At 52.9% G+C, this 21484-nt stretch overlaps 5 protein-coding genes across 5 annotated transcripts; 4 read left to right on the top strand and 1 right to left on the bottom strand.

Annotated features, from left to right (window-relative positions):
• The first annotated feature begins 1600 nt into the window (after positions 1 to 1600).
• On the top strand, positions 1601 to 5997 carry HER10_EVM0003027 (tetratricopeptide). Its single transcript, XM_035482916.1, has 5 exons — positions 1601 to 3481; positions 3597 to 3746; positions 3802 to 4137; positions 4188 to 5315; positions 5376 to 5997. Exons 1-5 carry the CDS (start codon positions 3467 to 3469, stop codon positions 5397 to 5399), a joined length of 1653 nt encoding a protein of 550 aa, XP_035327753.1. The 5' UTR covers positions 1601 to 3466; the 3' UTR covers positions 5400 to 5997.
• A 163-nt stretch (positions 5998 to 6160) lies between these two features.
• HER10_EVM0012861 (tRNA synthetase class I) lies at positions 6161 to 8797 on the bottom strand. Its single transcript, XM_035482241.1, has 5 exons — positions 8433 to 8797; positions 8255 to 8365; positions 7812 to 8195; positions 7442 to 7714; positions 6161 to 7347 (listed from the first exon to the last, which is right to left on the bottom strand). The coding sequence occupies exons 1-5, from the start codon at positions 8757 to 8759 to the stop codon at positions 6568 to 6570; spliced, it is 1875 nt and encodes a 624-aa protein (XP_035328649.1). The 5' UTR covers positions 8760 to 8797; the 3' UTR covers positions 6161 to 6567.
• Positions 8798 to 9938: 1141 nt separating this feature from the next.
• On the top strand, positions 9939 to 11703 carry HER10_EVM0009949 (DnaJ domain-containing protein). Its single transcript, XM_035479420.1, has 4 exons — positions 9939 to 10079; positions 10148 to 10206; positions 10294 to 11382; positions 11442 to 11703. Exons 1-4 carry the CDS (start codon positions 10028 to 10030, stop codon positions 11529 to 11531), a joined length of 1290 nt encoding a protein of 429 aa, XP_035328389.1. The 5' UTR covers positions 9939 to 10027; the 3' UTR covers positions 11532 to 11703.
• A 611-nt stretch (positions 11704 to 12314) lies between these two features.
• On the top strand, positions 12315 to 13600 carry HER10_EVM0002569 (60S ribosomal protein L32). Its single transcript, XM_035472275.1, has 4 exons — positions 12315 to 12519; positions 12653 to 12777; positions 12917 to 13038; positions 13139 to 13600. Exons 1-4 carry the CDS (start codon positions 12480 to 12482, stop codon positions 13245 to 13247), a joined length of 396 nt encoding a protein of 131 aa, XP_035327706.1. The 5' UTR covers positions 12315 to 12479; the 3' UTR covers positions 13248 to 13600.
• Positions 13601 to 18250: 4650 nt separating this feature from the next.
• HER10_EVM0007315 (uncharacterized protein) lies at positions 18251 to 19047 on the top strand (the record flags this gene model as incomplete). Its single annotated transcript, XM_035476874.1, has 2 exons — positions 18251 to 18490; positions 18562 to 19047. 2 exons carry the CDS (start codon positions 18251 to 18253, stop codon positions 19045 to 19047), a joined length of 726 nt encoding a protein of 241 aa, XP_035328168.1.
• Between the last annotated feature and the right edge of the window lie 2437 nt (positions 19048 to 21484).

Raw genomic sequence — 21484 nt, 5'->3', positions numbered from 1 at the left:
CAGGAACATCGTCCTAGACTGGTACCAGTACAGCCTGGACTGCCGAACCTACCTGTCTGCGCCGCAGTCTCGCAGATGTCTTGACCTGGGCTGAGGGGCCTCTAGATTCTGTACCACCAACCTTCGGTTTCCGTTGCCGATCCTCGTCGACCAAAGACAGCCCACCATCTCCAGAGTCCAACCTATTGTGATACCACAACGACCGCCTAGTGCTCAGATATATGACCTACACGCCTCCTTCATAGCGGCGCCTTGATTCGATCTGGGCTGATCAACTTGACGGACGCCAACATGCTCGACCTGAGCTTTGGTTGATGAATGATGAGGCATACCATCTGACGGACGGAGAAACTTTGGTTGGAAACGTCCGGACGGGTCGGCCTGCCCAACTGGCGACATGTCACCCGCACCGAGGCGGCCAACGTTGCCAGTTCACCGGGACAACCCAATCAGAAAAATATCGCCGGCGCTTAACTTCTCCCATATGCACTCTGCAAAGAATGGCACTTTCGAAGGATGCTATTTTAAACAGTTCAACGTCATTTCTCCCAGCTCCAGTGGACTGGTTTGGCAGACCATTTCCAGTATGGCGGCCTGCAAGCACTTACACCTCATCCACTTTTCAACCTCTTCTTTGGGTTCGCAAAAGCAACTAAGAAGAAAACCCCCGGTGACTGAACGAGATCGGACGGCCCTGCAGTTGCAATCACCTCTGCAGCATCTCCATATTCAGCCACGAGGCGTGATAGAGCTGCAAGCTGCGGGTTGCAGTCACGGTTCACTATGGAGTACCTACTGTGCGTAGTAGGGGCTAAGGGAAGCACGACTTACAACTGTGATCAAGGCGGCGTTAGTCACTCTTCTACGCGCCCTTGGCCCCTGGCAACTTAGTGGCTCAAAGGTCCGGCCCACGACCCGTATTCCTGGGGGCCAATCAGGCACATCTCGCATTCGCTGGAACGCTTCGTGCATGGGAAGCGACAGGCCTTGATTCGCAGTGGTTGCACGATGCCTGCGACACCCGGCATTAGTGCATTGCCGTTAAGGGACCGCTGCCTCTTGTCCAGCTGCCACGCACACAACGAGGACGGGAGAGGGGACACTGAGAAGAGTCAATCGTCGTCAGCGTCCCTCCCTGGAGGATCAGGAGAAGCAGACAGTCCAAAACAGCCACTCCCTTGTCAAGCCTACCGCAAGATACGCAGTATGCGATCTGACCTGCGACGCCATGACATGGACTCCGGCTTCCTCCTCGCCCATCACTCACTGCCCAGGCGCTCTCTTACACCCCCCGGAACGGACGTCGGATGGAATGCCCAGACAAACTAGGGGTGGCTCCTCCAAGACGAGGCACAGAGGGCCCGAGGGGATCCCAACCCAACGTTCGATGTCCAGCATATTCACAACCCAGCATCTGGCGACGAGATATGCAAAGTGGTTCGATTTCGAGAGAAAACACTTGATTCTATCACTCAATTTAGACAAGTTTGTTTCCTCCCGCCGAACGAAATACCTTGTCGAATATCCAAAGAAGGATCTGCGTGGCTGCTTAAAGTGTTCTGGGACAACGTCTTGGGGAAAGTCGACAGACGCAGACGGGAGACGATCTCTTTGGCGCCGAGCTATCTCACAAGTCACAACTGTGTGCTCTGTACTCTGTATGTCTCTGGAAGGCTGTATACGTCCCTGCACAGTCTGTACTCACCTCGAACACAAGTTCACGTTTTGTCACCGAGGCAGATCCTGTAATGGCCAAGATCGGTTGCACAATTCGTCTCTCCCCCAAACCCAGGCTGGGCGTGCGAAAGCCGACCAAAAGACACCCGGAATTCTGTTGCAGCAAGATACACGCCCCCTTCATCCACCGAGCTGCCCAAGCCACTTGTTCCGGGCCCTCTGCTCTCTACACCCCCCCTTCCAGTGTCGATACCTACTCGACCAGCAAGAAGAACAACCCCCTTGGATCCCCCTGCGACTCGCAACTGGACGAGCACCGGAGCACAGGCATCCTAAGCGTTTCCTGACTGAGAATCGAGTTGGAATATCAATCACTGATGAGCACCTTGCATGATATACACCCAGTCTCGCGGCCCACAACCCGACCAGTCAAGTCCCCCTTGGTCCCTCGCTGCGAGCACCGACTCGACTCTATTTTCTCTACCCTCCTTTCTGTAGGCGCTGGCTTTTCGTCCTCCATCCATTCATTCCCATTCCTTTCCTCAAGCCCGGCTGCAAGTCTGGTCATTCCATCACTTTTATTCTTGTCCACATCACACTTGCTTCCCACATCCGTTCCCAAAGTTGGAACTCGTGAAGCGAAGACAAACCGACCTCGAGACTGTCCTTTCTGACCCGCAACTCACACGCAAGCTTCCCACAGTCGAACGACCGTCCGAGGTTCCGACTCTAATTAACGCACGATTCTAACCCGAGAGAGGACCCGCGCCGAACGACGCAGGCTTAGGCAGTCTTTGGTATCTGGTCACCTCTGGTCACTTCGCCCTCGGCACACGCACATACGCAACACAGTCACAGTCTTCGTCGTCACAAGCAGGCAGATAAGAAAGAGCACGGATTCTTTGGTCTTGGTCTCGTTCTCGAAATAGTAGAACTGAACAGGAAGAGAGCCCAGACTTTGATAATACAGGACGGACTGGCTTCGGATCCCCCCCATTTTGGCGCCTAGTCCGACTTACATACATATTACTGCGGCCTTGTCCATCCACCCACCACTACCTCCACAGGAACCAGGACACACAGCCAAAAAGGGCCATCCCATCCTCCCCCCGACAACTTAATCCGTCTTTCGACGCACAACGTACACAAACCCGAAACACCGTCCTACTTTTGGCATCTGCTTCTGCTGGCCAGGAACGAGAAAAGAGCAACTTTATCAAGTTACAACGTCGAGTTTATCCTACAGTTGGATAAACCCTCTTTTTCGCTTCTGTCTCCTCCCCGCCATCGCATCGGCGGTTCTTGCAGAAGCTTTCGGCAAATCGCCAGACGGGGCCAGGTATCGATCCCTGGTGTACCCGCCACGCGCCAAGATCTCCAGCTCGTCGCCCAAGTCCGAAGCGTACCCCATTTGCAGCTTCTGGCTCATTGGAAGCGGGGGTAACACTCCAACCGTCATTTCAGTGGCGCCGAGCACCGCACGGTCGACAGACCGCCAGCCATCTCCCTAAATAAGCCCTGAGGACCCTCTCTAGCCGCCCGCGGCGCACTTTGTTGTTGCTGTTCAGGTCTGGGTCGCTTTTTGGCTTTCTTTCCTGCAGCAGTCGTCGTCGTCGTTGTCTTCAGCCGCCATTGTCCACGTCCGCATCGCAGTTCCCCACGATACCGTTTTCTCCCTCGAATCCTGTCCGTCAACGATTTTTCGATCGCAGCAGCAATCGTCTGCTTGCGCAATCCCTCGGCTCGCGATTTGGATTTGGTATCTTGATAACTCTGGCCTGGCGACAAAATGTCATTGAAACAGGTACGTGCCAGCGTAGGAGAGAGCGATCAGCAGTCGCCCAACCTGCACCACCCGATAACCCGAAATTGGTAGACCGTTTGAACATGTCACTGACCACAACTGTCTCTTATTACAGGAAATAGAAACGTGGGTGTCGGCCTTGGGCCGGTACGACAACAATGAATTCGATGAGGCCCTCAAGGATTTTGAGAGGATCTCCGACACATCAAAAATTCTCTTTAACATGGGTGTCATTCACGCCACTTTGGGAGAACACGAGAAAGCTGTGCGTCGTCTCCGAACCTAACACCGAGGTCTTGGCACTAACGTGGAAACACCAGGTCGAATGTTACCAACGAGCAATCAAGCTCGACCAGTACCTCGCTGTCGCCTACTTCCAGCAGGGCGTCTCAAATTTCCTGCTCGGCGATTTCGAAGAGGCATTGGCCAACTTCAATGACACTCTTCTCTACCTGCGAGGAAACACCATGATCGACTACGCCCAATTGGGTCTGCTCTTCAAGCTCTACTCTTGCGAGGTGCTCTTCAACAGAGGTCTCTGCTACATCTACCTGCAACAGAAAGATGCTGGTATGCAGGATCTGTCGTACGCTGTCAAGGAGAAGGTGGTAGAGGACCACAACGTTATCGATGAGGCGATCCGTGAGGAGGCAGAGGTAAGGAAGACACCGAGTTGAACTGTGTACAGTGCTTACAATTTCTCAAGGGATACACTGTTTTCTCGATTCCCGTCGGTGTTGTGTACCGACCGAACGAAGCAAAGGTTCGCAACCTCAAGACAAAGGACTACCTTGGAAAGGCTAGGCTAGTCGCCGCCTCCGATCGCGCGAACGCCTTCACAGGCTTTGCCGGGTCCGAGATCAAGAATGTAGGCAGATCGGTTCCCATCCCAATCAGCTTTTATGGGAATCCATTTGCTAATCACAAACTTCTTGGTTTACAGGCCGGCAAGAACGACGTCAAGGACGACAGACCAGCTGACAATATTTCCTTTGCTGCAACCAACCTAGTCAAACCTGGCCTGGCCTCTAGAAGACAACAGTCCGAGCCGCCCAACGGCCGCGGTGTCTTCCCTCCTACCCCTCCCCCGGACCAGGTCGAGGCCAACAATACCGGTGCCATGTCTCGTGGACAATCCGTCCGTAATGGACCCAAGCCGATGCTTGCAAAGTTGAACATCGAGAACTCCAGACCCAACGAACGGTACCAGAAGACGAGCAGCCCCAACGACCGTAGAGGACCTCCGCCCATGATGAGATCCGAGTCACGGTCGGCAACTCCTAGCAGAGGATACTCGAGACGCGACTTGCAGATGCGCGGCCGGCCTGCTGATGAAGATACCGAGGACGCCTATCCTGATGAGCTTTACGACATGTACCAGAGCGGTGGTGGTGGTGGCAACAGTACAAGAACCAGTCGCCAAGCCTCCCGCCGCCAGCCCCAGCGATACATGGACGAGGAAGATGATGGCTCCGACTACGGTTCCTTTGATGAGGGTGACTTTGAGATGGTTTCCAATAATAGACGTCCAGGCACGAACTCAATGTCCTCCCGCGGCGGTTCAAGGAGACCTGAAGTCCGCAAGATCCGCGTCAAGGTGCACGCCGATGATGTTCGATACATCATGGTGGGCGCAGCAGTCGAGTTCCCCGACTTTGTTGACCGCATCCGTGAGAAGTTTGGTCTTCGACGAAGATTCAAGATCAAGATCCGCGACGAAGATGTGCCGAATGGCGACATGATTACCATGGGTGACCAAGATGACTTGGACATGGCGATCATGAGCGTCAAGAGCCAAGCAAGGAAAACGAGGCAGGAAATCGGCAAGATGGAGGTAAGCATCACCAATAACAATTGCAGTATCATCAGGATGTATAACTAACTGAACGTATAGATCTGGGTCCAAGAAATTATGTAGACGATTATACCCCAACCAAGCCTATGACGACGTAATGACCAACAATCTGCTCGCCCTGAGCTCTGCAACCTTTCCTTCACCTAGTAAACACCCTTTATACTCCTTTTTTTGCTGCATTTACGGATGGATTGGTTGTAGACAGGGCGTCTAAAACGGCGGATAGTAAAAGAGGAGGACAGTTCGAGAGACAGAGCCAAGCAGAGCTGGCTCAATGGCACCCCCACGGCCGCGAACGACATGATCATAGCGTTGCATTGTTTAGAAAACGGAACAGTTCGGAGGCGATTGGTGTGGCGATAACACTTTTGTATTCCCCTACGGTTTACCATCTCTCCTTTTCCGATATAATTTCTACCTCATCTACACTGTCTTGTTACGAGATCCTGTCCATCATCTACGAGATCGTTGAGAGGCCTGCAACACCAACCTTAATGCAACTATCATTGCTCACTACTTCTGTATGTATGTGAACGACCTCGTGTGACTGTAAGCTTCTGTGAAGCTATGGGATTTAGGGCCTAGGGTGGTGAATATCATCTTCTGTGTAAAAGGGGTTACGTGAAGTAGGCGCGAATGAGTTCAATTGCACAAGACGTACTTCTCTATGTGACTCTCCCTTTGAGCATATCACTCGCCAATGATGTCAACCCTTTCGGACTGTACAGTCCATGGCCAGCTCCAATCGGGCCAGCTCACGTGGACATCGTAGAGTTGGGTCGAGCACCTGATTCGCGAAGCTTCGAGCATGGGCAACAAAACCAGCGGGTATGGTAATCTTTCTCTTTCCGATTTAAAGCCTGGGACGGGCAAGAAATATTACTTCCAGACGAAACAGCCGCGCAGTACACACCCACTCACACACTCTCTATCAACATACATGTATCGTACAAAACCACAGTCATGCCAGAGTCGTGTGGACTTGGGGATTTAAGCTTCCCCACGGGGCGCAACGACCAAAACCCCATACTCCCTTCCCCCACAATAGGAGGAAACATTTCTATTCTCCTACGCTGGGAGAGAAAGTTTAACACACAGTCCAAGCATGGGAATGGATTATCTCTCCGATTGCTGAAGATTGCCCCTGTTTGCTGCCCCTTTTGGGAGCGAGAGGTCCCCCACCCACCATCTTCTATTCTTTCACTAAGCAGGTAGGTATTGCCATTTTCTCTCACTGCTCGAGGCAGAGCTCGAACCTAGCCATCGTCTCGGCCCGGCCCAAGAGCGCGAGCTGCAGCTTGGCAGGCTTGGCGCCGCGGTTGTGGTCGCCCGTGAGCACGAGCCGCAGCAGCGCGTAGGTGGCCTTGTTGACGGGCTTAGCGGGCTTCTCGGGGTCGACCGAGTCGGCGTTGCGGCTGGCGAAGTCGTTGACGGCGGCCTGGAGCCTGTCCGGGTTCCAGTCGAGCTCGTGGACGTCGCGGAGGGAGGCGTGGAGGTCCTGGAGGAGGGCGTGGGGCGGCGCGGTGGTGTCTGGGAGGGAGAGGTTCTCGAGGGAGCGGGCGTAGGACTGCGGGGAGGGGCGGAGGAAGAGGGAGGGGTGTTCGTGGACGAGGTCGACTGGGTCTATGGGGGAGTCGAGGGCGAGGGTGCGGTAGATGTCGAGGAGGTGGGATGGGGATGTTGAGGGGGAGGCGAGGAGGGGGGTTAGGGTTGTGAAGTCTTTTGTGAGGAAGAAGTGTTTTTGGTTTGTTGGGGAGGTGAGGACTTTGTTTGTGGTGGAAGCGGAGGCGGAGGGAGGATGAGTCTCGGCCTCGATGGAAGGAGGAGGAGAAGACTGCAGGAGAGACGAGATGTGTTCGAGGAGCTTGGTTGTCGGCGGGAGGAGGGCCTGTTTCAGGAGCTCTTCGTCGGGGTTCTCTTCGCGGAGGCGGTGGGTCAGGTGTTTACGCTGGAAGACGGCGAGCTTGTCCGGGTTGGTCTTGATGTTGCCCTTTGTGAATCTCAGGGAGAACTATTCGCAGTGTGTAAGTGGGTGTTCATTGCCTCGCAAAGCCAAACAAAAAGGATGCAACGAAGGGAGCTAATATGAGATGAGAGGCTCTTACCTTCTCGGCCAGGTCGCTCGTGGTGTAGAATACCTCACCCCCTTTTGCGAGGTCCTTCTCATTCATGCTCCAGCCCAGTAGCGCAAGCCAGTTGTTGAGCGCGGAGGGGAGGATGCCCTTGTCACGGTATGAGGAGATGTCAATGTCGTGGTTACGCTTGCTGAGCTTCTCGCCGTTCTGGGCGCAGAGGAGGCCAGCGTGGGCGAACGTTGGGGCTTCCCATTTGAAGGCGTCGTAGAGAGCAATGTGCTTGGGCGTGGAGATGAGCCATTCCTGGTATCTGGTGTGAGCTACAGTTATATGTCTTGAAGGGTGACCTAAGAAAGAATCGGTAGGATTTCTAGAGATAAGAGAGGGGGGGGAGACGGACAGCACCGCGGATAACGTGGGTAATCTCCATGAGGTGATCGTCGACGACGTTGGCAAAGTGGTACGTCGGGTACCCGTCGCTCTTGACGAGGATGAAGTCGTCCTCGTCCTCGTTCTTCTGGTAGTTACCGTACACCTTGTCCACGAAGGAAGGACGGCCCTCGCTGCGGAAGCGCACGACGTGCGTCTCGCCGTTGGCGGCGCGCCGCTCGGCCTGGGACGGCGGGAGGCTCCGGCAGGTGCCCGGGTAGTGCGCTGAGCCGCCCTCGTCGAGGGACTGCTGCTTGTGGCGCTCGAGGTCGTGCGCCGTGCAGAAGCAGCGGTAGGCTTTGCCCGCGTCCAGAAGCTCGGCAATGTACTTTTTGTAGTAATCCAGACGTTTTGACTGAATCGAGGTGTTAGATTGGTGTGCCACTGTTCAGGGGAGGCAGGAGAGTCAAGTACTTGTTCATAAGGTCCGTATGGTCCCCCGATATCAGGGCCCTCATCCCAGTTTAGCTCCGCCCATTTCAGGTCTGCTAGGAGACGCGGAACGGCATCGTCGACGATGCGAGTCTTTTTTTGTTTTTGTGACGTTAGCGGATGGTTCCTTCATCTCACTCGACAGCAGCTTTTAACGTACCCGGTCCGTATCCTCAACCCGGATAATGAACTGACCGCCGGTGGCACGGGCAATGAGCCAGTTGAAGAGTGCGGTCCTCAACGATCCCAGATGGAGATATCCCGTGGGCGAGGGGGCGAACCGCGTTCTGGCCGGTTTATCGGGCAGTCCGTGGAGCTTCTTGTCGGCCAGGGGCGGGAGCTTCTTCCTCAACGCCTGGAAGCCGCTGCTGCCACTGCCACTACTCTTTGCGGACGAGCACCATCTCGGGTGCGAGCCCGCGCGGCATGCATCGAACGAGCGCTGGAAGAGGGGCCGGCCCTGGGATCTCAGGGCTCTCATTGACATGATGAAGACATTTGTTCAAGTTGCCTTCAGGTGTTTAGCGGTTGATGGATGAACTGATCGAAGGGTGAAATTTGTCGATGAGATTCAGCCACGTGTGGCGCAGTTGATAGATATGCATCAAGCGAGATACTGACTTATACGACAGTGGCTTGTGCGTACCTATCTTCAGTTACAAAGACTTCTATTCACAACCTAAACATGAGAGAGGGTTTTGTAGTTCTCCACCAATTCCAGTCTGTCTCCGTAGACAAACACGAAGATAAATCGGCCATGGTGTTCCTTCAAGAACATGCTTCATTAAAATTAGAATTTCTAAAAAGGTATGGTGAAATAAGAACAGAGTGGGCGGTATTCATCTCAAGAATCTCGAACTGTCGCTAGGTTTCACAGACTTTTCAGACGACACCATACATATCACTTTGAGCAGTTTGTCCGAGTGCCCATCCGAGGAGTACAGCGAATAGAGGTGAGCTGTAGAGGCAGAGTTTGATGAGGCACTTGTTTGCGATGAGTGAGCTCAGTCCTCTCAGTCCCTCTGGAGTCTGCTATTTGGTAGCCTCGGGTTGACGCCGATCACATTGACTTGCTTGTGAAAGCCCAACAAAGTGTTATTGTTCACATCAAGGCTGGGTATGTAACTCGGGTTCGTCATACAATGCAACAACATACTAAACCTGTTTAATGACTAGTGAACTCCGTCTCAGTTGGTGAGAGTTCCAGTCACAAGTATATTAAGTCTCGGCAAGTATTGAGGGGCCTTGTCAACTAAGCCAGCACTCAACAATCCAGCGGATCTAAGGAAAGCGGTAGGTCTCGAGGAACCTACCTTAGATAATTAGGTAGGCAAGCAACTGGACACCGCCTTCTAGAACCTGGAAAGCAGTGGAGGTTGCTGATGAACAGGTGCAGGCGGATAGGCGGCTGGGGAAGGGGACTGGGGCCCGGGCTGCTTACCTCTATACCGTACCTAGGTAGTGTACAAGGTACCCCCGCCGGCTGCCAACAAACATCTGCCGTGCGCTCTCAGCAGGTTGCCCGTAGCGCTGTGAACTTGCAAAGCAGCCGCACGCCCAGCAAGGCACTGAGGTGCGGGCAATGCTGGGTACCCCGCCAAACAAAGGCCTGCTACCGGCAGGTACACCGTACTCCAGACAAAATATTTTCAATTCTACTCCACATCCCACCCTTCTCACAACTGCAAATCACTCCTCTGAAGGCCGAATTTCGAGCAAGACTTTGCCCGAGTGCCCTTCGAAGAAGCTTCAATCATGGACAGTGGTGGACCGAGCATGGCGGGGGAGGAAGATATTGATCTCTACGGTAAGACTCTGCCTATGGAGCCCAGGGGTACTTTTTTCGCAGTGGATCACATCTGACGCATTTTCCAGAGCTCCTCGGCATTGATAAGGATGCCTCGCAGGATCAGATCAAGAAGGCATACCGAAAGGTTCGTAACCTCTCTCCGTGGTCGCAACGACAACTACAATCACACGCCAGCGGCAACAACCCATACTGACATTTCCGTCTTGCACAGGCTGCCCTTCTTCACCACCCCGACAAAGTCCCCGAGGAACGCAGAGAGGAGTCGGAAGCCAAGTTCAAGGCTGTCAGCCAGGCCTACGAAATCCTCAAAGATGAGGACAAACGCCACCTCTACGACACCCATGGCATGGCCGCATTCGACCCTTCGCGAGGCGGCCCCGGCGGTCCCGGCGGCGTCGAGGTCGACTTGAACGACATTCTGTCACAAATGTTCGGTATGGGCATGGGCGGCCCCGGCGGCCCTGGTGCCGGTCCCAGAAGACCGCGTCGCGGTCCCGATGAGGACCAGCCTTACAAGGTCACGCTCGAGGAGTTGTACAAGGGCAAGACTGTCAAGTTCTCCGCAAACAAGCAGGTTGTCTGCGGCACCTGCAAGGGATCCGGCGCCAAGGCAAACGTCAAGCCCCAGCAGTGCGAGAAGTGCAGAGGCGCCGGTATGGCAGAGGCCTTCCGCCAGGTCGGCCCGGGTATGGTCCGCAAAGAGACTGTTATTTGCGATCGCTGCGAGGGATCCGGAAACTTCTGCAAGGAGAAGGACCGCTGCAAGAAGTGCAAGGGCAAGCGCACCACCTCCGAGACCAAGGTTCTCGAGATTTACATTCCCAGAGGTTCCCAGAACGGAGAGAGGATCGTTTTGGAGGGCGAGGCGGACCAGTTCCCAGACCAGACCCCCGGAGACATTGTTTTCCACTTGGCAGAGGAGCCCCACGACGAGTTCACTCGCATCGGCAACGATCTCTCTGCCGAGCTGAATGTTTCTCTTGCTGAGGCTCTCGGTGGCTTTTCCCGTGTTGTGTTAACGCACCTTGACGGCCGCGGTATTCATATGGAGAGACAGCGCGGCGAAATCCTCCGCCCCGGTGACATCCTCAAGGTCGCTGGCGAGGGTATGCCTCAGAAGCGCGGCGAAGAGAAGGGTGACTTGTACCTGATTGTCAATGTTGAGTTCCCTGAGGATGGCTGGCTGAAGGACGATAAGGAGTACGATGCTCTGAACAAGCTCCTTCCTCCCCCTCCTCCCCCCATCACAGCCGAGGAGGTTGATGAGGTTGAGTACGAAGAGGTGGATAGCCTGGATTCGGTAAGTCTTCACAGGTCCTTTCATCATCAGATACCTGGTGCTAACACAAATGTCTACAGATGGGCGCCAACTCGGGAGACCCGCGTTTCGGTGGCGAATGGGAAGACGAAGATGAAGAAGATGGCCAGCCTCAGTGCCAGCCTCAGTAAGAGGTGTTGATGTGGATAAAGATTTTAGAGGACAGAGTCTTGGGCTTGACGCCCTGAAGCTCATGACAGACATGACGACCCGGACGGTGTAGGGGGGTGAGAATAGACGTGGGAACCGGAGAGGAGTTTTGCTTGGTAGTTTGGGCATCATCCCCCTCATGAATGAAAGGCGACCCGTGATACACGGTTGCTACATCGCTTCTCAACCTTGGTGCAGTCGGATAGCGAACAGTGGTGACTCATGGAAAGCTCAAACCGCTTCTAGTTCTGTTGTGATGGGCTTTGTTGGCCCCGCTAGGCGTCTATGTACAGCTTAGTGCTCTCCCCTGTCATCAAACAACAACCACGTCCCATATAGTATAGTGGTTAGTATACTCCGCTTTCATGTTTCCAATGACATCCGGAGAGTCCCGAGTTCGAACCTCGGTGTGGGAAATTTCTTTTGTTGGATTTGGCAATTGTTTTGTCTCTTGAACAATGGTGTTTTCAGAGACGTGGGAGATTGATGCAGGACATGCTGCCTCTTCAACTGCACCATGGTTGGTCCGTGCTCTCCTCGACCTATTTTTTTTTTTTTTTGGAGTCCCGTTGCGTAGGTAGGCCGATTGCATTGGCTGCAGACCGAAAAGAGTCCCTTCCGCTAGCGCGACCTGCTGGGCCAGTAGCATGTCTCCGCTCCTGCACTTTTTTTTTCTTCCCCCGCTAGACGGCCCACACGTGACCGACAAAATCTTAGGGCTTCGGAAAGAGCCCACGTCCAGTGCGATTCGAAATGGTGGTCGCCCAAATTTCACGATCGCCTTGAAGCCCGAATTTGACGACGTACACCCGCCCCGACTAACCCAATAGCCAGGAACAGCCGTCAAGGTGAGATTCAATTGCTACGGCATCCTCGATCGACATGCTGTCGATATTGTGATTTAGTTACTGACATTTGGTTTCATAAAGATGGTCGCCGCAAAGAAGCACGTTCCTATCGTGAAGAAGCGTATGTTTTTTCCTTCCCCAAGGACACAGCACCCCTCTACGACCCTGCGTACCCGACAACTACGACGATGATTACAACCGAACGAGAACTTTGGATTGGAAACGAGAGGATTGACGGGTGTTATTTTGAACAGGCACGAAGCTCTTCAACCGCCACCAGAGCGACCGCTTTATGCGCGTTGATCGATCATGGCGCAAGCCCAAGGGTATCGACAACCGCGTCCGCCGTCGCTTCAGGGGTAACACTGCCATGCCCTCGGTACGTCGAGACACCTCCCTGCTGGAATTGGACTTGGATTTGGGAATGGGCATCAATAAGAGGAGGAGCAAATTTCGGGATGGAAATGATCCAAGAGACCCAGGATTACGGTCGCTAACCTGGCATTCCTGCTCTCTAGATCGGCTTCGGCTCCAACAAGAAGACCAAGTACATGATGCCCTCCGGCCACAAGGCCTTCCTCGTCAGCAACGTCAACGACGTCAACCTCCTGCTGATGCACAACCGCACCTACGCTGCCGAGTGCGTACCACCCCACACCCGCCTATCAGCTCCGACCGAAAAGCCGAGCAAAGGGCATCTTTCCGATGGAAAACACAGCCAGCTAACAGACTCACTACAGGATCGCCCACAACGTCTCCTCGAGAAAGCGCATCGACATCATCGGCCGCGCCAAGCAGCTCGGTGTCAAGGTCACGAACCCCAAGGCCAAGGTCACCACCGAGGTCTAAGCGAAGAAGAAGATGTAAAAAGTTTTCTCACAGTGGGTTGCGTGGAGGTAAAATCAGCTGTTCGGGGCGAGGGGGTTCGGTTTTCATCGCCTGGTTACTTGCGTTGTGCTCTCATATCCAGGGAACGGGAATGCATCGGAAACGGTTTCTGCGATGATTCAGGGCTGGCGGCTTGGCATGGCTCGTACCGTTGTGCTAGGAAATACAAAAAAACAACCGCAGCAAAAATTCAACGACTTGACGTTCACTCAGGCGTGTGTTTCTTACTACTACCGTCGATTGACAAGAATAAGGCGTTGGGTGGGATGGAAAACAGGATCCTTCATATGCTCGGTAATTCGAGAATATCACCAACCCCTTTGGCCCCTGCATTGCATCCTGCACCAGTGACATTCCATGTACTTATTATGCTGTCCAGCTGTTTTTACCGGCTGAGTCTTTCTATCTGCTTGGTCATCTGCATGGCTTTCACTTGGATGGCGGGAACGGCGGAATAGCCGATGGTCAGACCTGCCACGGGAAAACAATAAGACGAATAGACGACGAACTAGGTAGGCCGGGGAGTCAAACGTGGTTGGGAACAATTCAGCCATTTCCACTCAAACTCACAGGATAACGAATAGAGACGGCGGTGTCTCCTGCGTCATGACGATATAAGCCTTGCCCTCAACCTTGCCTGCCATAGACAGCACCAGATTAACTAGCACACTTTGGACTAACAAACACCAAGGAAACGGGCTGACTATCACACCAGATGCATATCACAACAATTCACTGATTCACAATAGGTTGTTGGGAAGTAATGTATTATCTAGGTATGCATTGCATCATTCCACCCATCCGCATAACGATCAACCTCCATTCCTGATCGCTGCGCCAGAGAAACTCAATAAGGACAGAATGACAGGAAACGCTCGCTTTCCCATCGTCAAAACCGTTATAAACGCAAATACAGACTCCTGGTATCCATGATCTCGTGACAGTTGAAAAGGAGGAACAAGAATAGAAAAAAGGCGTTGAATGTGGTTTTGTTTGGTTGGTCGTCTCTTTCCGATGACAACTCAGGTCGTACGCGGAGAGGACTAGAGCGAGGACGAAATGCTCGACATTGCTGTCCGAAGGCTCATCGCACCGACACCTTTACGCCGTGAGAGTGGCGTCGACTCTATCGGAAGCAGTTGAAGCGGCCGATGCGCATGCGCCAGGGACCGCGGTGGACACCGTGGCGGTCTGCGTGGACGGAGGTGCCGAAGTTGCGGCCGCCGATGGGCTTGGAGTAGAAGAAGGGCATGATGAGTGTTTGGTGGTTTGTAGGGATTTGTATAGATGTGAAATCGCTGTATATCGCATTAGCTCACAGTCCGAGAGTGGACAGCACGCTCGTTGGCTGCTTTGAGAGTATCAGCATACCTAGTGCTTCTTATTGACGTTATTCGCAATGGAAAGCTTGTGTTTTGGGTGGTTGATTTGGATCACGAACTATGGATGAACGGCCAAGAAGGAACGGGCTTGTATTAAATACCTAGTTAGACGTCGGTTCCCTCCTCGCACGAACCAGTGACGAAGGGTGGCAGCAGACTACCTACGCCAGCCTTCATCTCCCTCCCCCCTTTGGCTTGCTTTTCTTCCCCAACCTTTTCTTGAATTGCACCAGTGACACAACGGTATCACCCTTGGAAACTTGGCTAGAAGGGTCGCTTGTGCTGTGTGGTGTTGTATGCCAAGAGCTCGTTGAGAGGGCGGTGACGTAGGCGTGGCTGAGCAGCGTGAAGTTGTGAGTGTGGCTTGGGTGGGACACAAAGTTTCGTCAAGCGTGATGGGTGTGAGCATCGATTGGTGGAAGGCGCTAAAACTAATATGGGGTGTGGCTGAGGTGTGTGCGGCAGGGTCCGCTGGAGTGACAAAACAGGGGAAGAAGGATTGTGAGTGGTGAATTCGTTCTGAGGAGTAGCGAGTTAGATGCGAGGGATCGGTCGATTGGGAAGTAAGGTTATTCCAACCTGCCGGCTGACTGACTTTGTCTCTCGCTTCGCCATCGCTCCCCTCAACGGCCTCTTGGATTCTTTTACATAGGATATTCAGATGGCCACAGAGACTTGGTTGAGCACTTTCAGCTACCCTCAACTTCGTCTGTCTTTGACCAGTACGCATGGCATACCATGTATTGCGTTACAAGTGGGTTTATTGCACTAGCCTCACTCCGAAGCACTCCACCGATCTCTCCAGGAGTATTCATATCAACCGTGAAGATGGTACTTGCAATCGCGGGTGGCAGCTCAGAGGGCTTGATTGCGGTCTACCACGTCCACTGCTCGTGTTTCTAATGTTTCCCTCGACATGATTATCACATCTTGATAATGGACATCTTGTTGCTTGGTACTTTAAGTGAATCCCTTAAGACTGAGGCCTGCTGGGTCAGCGCCCAATTGCTAGGGAGGCAGGGCAGTGTAGGATTGATGGGGCTGCACGTGGTCTCTTGTCGTAAATGATCTAGAAAGCTTGCTGTGTTCTCACGTTGACTAAGATCGATCGGGATAGCCTAAGGATTTGATTCCTTGTCAACCCGAGATCTTCCTCAACAATAAGCGTTATAGATGACTTCCGCGCGAACAGAGATCTTGACGATCAACATCAGTTGGGCTGTACGTCTTGTTCCCGCGGGGTATGCACGCGAATGTTACTAGCCTTTGGAGTCCTATCGCGGTCAGTTCGCATAACCTCGGTATTCACTTACACGGATACAACTTGCCAGTATCTCTTGTAGAAAGCTGATACGCGACGCTGTGTAGTAAAGGCAGTGATTGCAAGAGGCGAGTGTGCAATTTCTCGGAAACAAATGGTCCCTTCAACCCACATTCCCAACGTGGCTCGCGAGATGATGAGAGGCCATTCGAAGTCTTCAGGGTACACCAGATGCTGTGTAGACGAATGAATTTTTTTATTGAGAGGCTAGACATTCCGAAAGAGCAGGAGTGGCCTTTCTTATAATTCAGCGCGCTCGCTGGAGCCAGCCCGCCATGCTCCTCGCGGTCCGGAGTAATTCTCCGGGAATGTATCACAGCTGCTGCCTCATCTCTCAGGAGTCGGAATGCTCTGATGTACATATGGAGAGCATTAGAATACTCTTTCCTCAATCGAGCTTGCCACAGAGATCCAGGACATAGGCCTTCGCGCTGATGATTTCCTAAAATCCACGTTGTGCTTGCAGTCTCGGTAGCTAAGGTACCTCTATGCGTCGATCTTAGACACATCGATTCATCTTGATCATCAGATACACTTCTAAACTAGCCAACTCACCAGCTCGAATCGATTCTGTCCGCCTCTCTCCACCCTCCATCCGTGATTCCGAGGAGGCGAGGGTCATTCAACCGTCATCCTTAAGCTTATCTTTCCACGCACAAGCTTCATGCACGTAATCAGGGGGTATGTCGGAAACGGAAACGAGATTGTAGTTCGGTGACATAATCTGGACATGGGGCCTCAAATGAGGCTCAAAGAATTCGGTACTATTCTCTTGCCGCAAGCAAAGTTTCCCCCCACGAATTAGCCATGCGTAGGACTAGCCTTGGGCGGGGCAAGAAGAATTAAGCATAACGCCTGGCAGAACCGGGCCGATCAACCCTTCGGACCGCGGCACAGATTGCGACATGATGAGCAAGAAGCCCGCCGAATAGAAGGTGCTCGAGGCGGCCGTTGTTTGTGGGCCGAAAACATCAATATCCTACGTGTGAGACACTGTCTTTCGGACTACCACAAGGCATTGCTTATTCTCGTCGGAGCCGGATATAGCTGCGCTTGCGGGGTTCGTTGATCTTGCCTTCAACCGTTTGGTTCCTATGTGAGACACTTATGAATCTCCTTCCGGTCCTGGAGACATCACCTCCGTCCGGCTTTTGTAGATGGGAAAACCTCTTCAATGAAGACACGCACTGTCGGACTCGGGGATGACGCCATTCCCTGCGTTCCTCAAGTAAGTCTTAAAGCTAGGAAATGGTCTACATGAGTGAGGCTCAACCATGGCGCCGATAGGGTGGCGTTTATGGCCGATTCCCTGGATCATACAGTGCTCACGCGGTATGAAGTGGTTCTTGCTACGTCTTGTAGTTCCGTATCAACTATGCTACTGCGCCTAGCTCATAGATCAAGTTTATTCTTAGTGGAAGATTCATCTTTGCTGACACTTAGGTCAGGGTCTTCTAGCACTCCACTTACTTCATCTTGTGGCGCGAACTAGAATAGTGTCCATGAGCTTAAACACACCATGAAGATCTTAAGTTCAAAACCACAAGTAGTATTTTTTGTATCAAGGTGTCTGTTCGTGCTTGCCACGAGTGAAAAGCTATTGGTCATTGTCGAGACAGACATTCCATGTCTTGCTGCGATCCTATCGCCAAGAAAGCTTGGTATCTGACGCTTCCAGCATCCGTATACCCCTTAGCATCTTGGCAGGAACATCATCCATGCCGGGAAGAGAAGTCGACCTGTCTACCACGGCACTGAGCGCTGATCAATCTTGGCACCCGACGTCAATCCGGGGGACAATCGTTGACGGGATCAAAAACTACTCTGAGATGATCTCCAAGGCTTCTTTCGACCAGTCCAATCCTGAAAACGGATATCGGCATGGACAACACGTTTTTGATGAGAGAAGATATCGGAGCTTTTGCATCGAGAGTTCCCTCTGACCAGGAGAAGTCGCTCCGGATGAGGGCTTCAACTCGCAACCTCAGGATCAAACATCTCGTCATCGTGGCATCGGAGTCATCACTTGCGGATTACGAGACTTCAGATATCGAACATAGTGAGCCGGTCTGGTAGAAATCGCCTGTCCCGAAGCATTTGTAACTTCCTATAAGAGGCCTCGATAGCGTCTACCCAGAGCTCACAACTTCTCCGATCATCATCAACATCTCGCAACTACAATCTCATTCACATTTCTCACATTCCTCTCACTCTGATTCTTAGCAGTGTCTGCTTTCTCAAGAGTTTGCTCAAAGGCCAACATGTACACCAAGGCTCTCACCGCGGCGGTTGCCGTCCTCTCCTTCGCCTCAGTCGAGGCAGCCATCCTCCCTCGCGCAACTATCACACCGGGCACCGTCGTTCTTCCCGAAGTCGTCTTCAACCCAGGGGAGCTGACGGACCCGCTCTACACTGCGTTGAAGATCGTTAGCACCGACCTCGGCAAGACAACAACCTTGACCGGCGACCTCACCAGGACCGTCGGAACAACAGTGAAGGATGTAGGTCCATTCCCCATGTTGAACTCTTCCCAGAAATTAAGAAACATACTTACTACCCCTTCCCCTTTCAGAGAACCGACCAGGTCAACGCCGTCATCCGCCAAATAACAAGCAACACAAACAGCATCCGCACAAGGGTCGGCACCGTCGTCGGCAACCTCCTGGGCGTCGTCCCCTCGGGCATCCCCGCCCCGTCCGCGACCTCCGCGGCGCCGCCCTCCATTCCCACGGCCGAGGTAGTCCAGATCGCGCAGGACGTCGTCGTCCAGGCCCAGCTGCTCGCCCGCCAGGCCACCACTCAGCTGCAGAACCTCCAGGCCCAGGCCAACGCCGTCGCCGACCCCGTCGCCAAGGCGGCCTACACGCTCGCCTACACCCAGGCCAACCTCGCGCTCCAGATCGCGCTCAGCACCGTCGGCGCCGCGGCCTCGACTGCGCTCACGGCCGTGGCGAACGCTGCCGGCAGTGCCAACGGTCTTGCTGATCGCATCCGCAACATTCAGGCCAAGCTGAACCCCGTTCTCATCATTGGCGCCAGCCCCGATGTTACCTTTTAAGGATGTCCGATCTTGCAGGGCATCTTGGCTGAGCCGGGGATGATTGGACCGAGGGTAGCTTGAAGCTGGCCCGTCATTTGGTTGAGCAAGACTCAACAACACAAGAATGAGGCGAACTAGTTCGCATGAAAATGTGATGACACTTGGGATCAGCGTATCAAGGGACTACAATGTAAGGGACTAGGTAATACTGGCGCAAGGATTAATAGGCTATACACTCTTTGATAATAATATCTAATAATTCACCTAATTTGTCCCCGATATCCCGTGTATAGAATGAGCACCGATCAGTCAACGGACCATCTGCTTGGTTTGAGCAGATCTGGACTTCCGGTCAGATCGTGTTACTTGCGCAGATACATACGCTATAGCGATATGGTACAACTATATCATTAGTCAGTTGACAAGTCCTGTTTAGTTGGATTCGATCACATAAGGTAAACATCGCCGGAGCTCGGGATCATTGGCACGTCAGTCTTCTCTTTTGCTGGTAGTTTTTTTTTTTCATTTTTTTTTTTTTTTTCACAAATCTACGACACTGCCTGCCGGCTGAGATCAAGAGTAGTAGGGTTACCAGGCTACTAGACACTCGATAAACTTTACATATTGTGGCCTAATGGCCGTCAATTATCAGACTCAGGCTGCCCACTATTTCCCTGCTTCGATAAGCTTCATACGGCAATATGAGAACTGACGACAACTTGAATATGACGGCACCAATAGCATAGGCAGCAGTTCACAGCCCTCAGGGGACCAGACTTTCGTCATACCCATTTCATAGCCAGTACTCAAGTATCATGGGCAGTATGCCAGGCCGTCGGGAAACACACGAAGTCACACCGTGACCAGGCTGGACGCGGCGACATTGGTTGCAAGATACCAGGCTCTCGACCATCGACCTCTGGCATCTCTCAACGGAAGAATCTTGCGATGCCAAGTCCCGCGCTCTGATTCTCTCCCACCGTAGAATATAATGGATGATATGCAGGGACTGACTCTCCGACATGGCTCACACCAGTAACAGACGCAAGCGCACCTCATCAAGAGCATGGTCCATCGGCTCGTCAGACAGATTGCACCCAAATGTATGCTTAGACGAACATCATGGGATTCCGTACACATCGTCACAAAAATCATGACAGGCTATAGGATTAAAGCCAGGCACCGACCCGAGCCACGTATTTCGGACGGGAAAGAGATCTTCCGTCGAAAACGATGCCTTTTCTTCGTGTCCTGATACCGTGATCAAGTATTTCACGCATCACTTTTGAATCCTCTGTTTGCCAAAATGCTTCGCTTTCAAACTACTAGGTACTTACCTTTTGAAAAGGCATGTCTCGGGACCGAGAGACATGGCGCAGGGAGAGGTAGGTCGTTGATATGTTTACCCCTGAAGATAGCATATTTTGGTATCGGTGAGACATCTCGCACCTTGGGCATGCAGAGGTTGAGTCGGCATTTTCATAGGCAGGCCAGTCAAAATACCGCCGCCCCCAAGGACGGCGAGCCTGCATCTCTTTGGGACGATCTGTTCTCTCATGCCGGTTCTAATGTGACAGCTATGTTGGATCTGATGTAACAGATGAGGTATCACCGAGCTTGGGACCGTATGCCGCCGCCGCGGAGTGCATATTCGATGAATCATTCAACAACCCGTATCGTGCAAAGTTCCATTCACTTTCTCTCCCATCCAAAAGTTTCGTCGACCGAGCTTCGGATGACTGGCGCGCGCGTCTTTCGCTATGCATCACGATGCTGGCTGAGCTCTTGAAGGAATCACAGTTTGAGAGATACGTGCAGGAGCGAATAAGGGACGACTAGCCGAAGCCACTAGAGTTTGATGGGACGAGCGGGCATGTGCGTTTGCGTCGGGCCCCAGATGTTCGGTCCCGAGGAAGCTTGGGTTTCAGATGAGGCTCTTTTTTCTTGTTATTTTTCTTCTTTTCACTCTTCACACTTGTTCCTAATATTTTTTTTTCCCCTTCCCGGTGTTGCCTGCAACCTTTACGCTGCTTACAAAACTTTGGACGAAAGTAATTGACTTTCGCCTGCAGCCGTAAACGCGAGCGTAGTCTTGTTGTTGCTCGTGCTCAGCAAGCTTCCGGGGGGTGCAGACTCCCGCACGGGTTGCCGGTGAGGACGTGAGCGAGTCTGTACGGATACACGTACCACGGTTGATGGAAATAGGATCCTGCTGCGGGCGTGTGCCAGGTGAACGACGGCGGATACTGGTTGGTGAGAAAGTGTGGTGGTGAGATTGAAAGCAGACCAGTCTCTTCAGCTTGAGGAGAACGCGATGAGACTGGGACGGTGTTTGCGCGAAGCAACTGGCATGCTGTGGTGATTACTTCACATTCCTCGCCTCTGACGGACTTACAGAGGAATATCTTGGCGGGGGACGTGTAAGGCTCGGGTCCGAACAGAAGCTGAGAAAAGC

Source organism: Colletotrichum scovillei (genome assembly GCF_011075155.1).
Source record: "Colletotrichum scovillei strain TJNH1 chromosome Unknown Contig00010, whole genome shotgun sequence".
Lineage (NCBI taxonomy): Eukaryota > Fungi > Ascomycota > Sordariomycetes > Glomerellales > Glomerellaceae > Colletotrichum > Colletotrichum scovillei.
Note: the sequence above shows the minus strand (reverse complement) of the source record. Positions and strands in the feature narration are given on the sequence as shown.

Bases quoted from the DNA above. Each gene is read 5' to 3' on its own strand.
- HER10_EVM0003027 (XM_035482916.1), top strand. The intron at 3,747-3,801 runs GTGCGTCGTCTC...TGGAAACACCAG, and splicing joins TGGGAGAACACGAGAAAGCT to GTCGAATGTTACCAACGAGC. The intron at 5,316-5,375 runs GTAAGCATCACC...CTGAACGTATAG, and splicing joins AGGAAATCGGCAAGATGGAG to ATCTGGGTCCAAGAAATTAT.
- HER10_EVM0002569 (XM_035472275.1), top strand. From the start codon at position 12,480: ATGGTCGCCGCAAAGAAGCACGTTCCTATCGTGAAGAAGC. The intron at 12,520-12,652 runs GTATGTTTTTTC...TATTTTGAACAG, and splicing joins CGTTCCTATCGTGAAGAAGC to GCACGAAGCTCTTCAACCGC. The intron at 13,039-13,138 runs GTGCGTACCACC...GACTCACTACAG, and splicing joins AACCGCACCTACGCTGCCGA to GATCGCCCACAACGTCTCCT.
- HER10_EVM0009949 (XM_035479420.1), top strand. From the start codon at position 10,028: ATGGACAGTGGTGGACCGAGCATGGCGGGGGAGGAAGATATTGATCTC. The intron at 10,080-10,147 runs GTAAGACTCTGC...CGCATTTTCCAG, and splicing joins GGAAGATATTGATCTCTACG to AGCTCCTCGGCATTGATAAG. The intron at 10,207-10,293 runs GTTCGTAACCTC...CGTCTTGCACAG, and splicing joins TCAAGAAGGCATACCGAAAG to GCTGCCCTTCTTCACCACCC.
- HER10_EVM0012861 (XM_035482241.1), bottom strand. From the start codon at position 8,759: ATGTCAATGAGAGCCCTGAGATCCCAGGGCCGGCCCCTCTTCCAGCGC. The intron at 8,196-8,254 runs GTACTTGACTCT...ACCTCGATTCAG, and splicing joins CATACGGACCTTATGAACAA to TCAAAACGTCTGGATTACTA. The intron at 7,348-7,441 runs GTAAGAGCCTCT...CACTGCGAATAG, and splicing joins CGAGCGACCTGGCCGAGAAG to TTCTCCCTGAGATTCACAAA.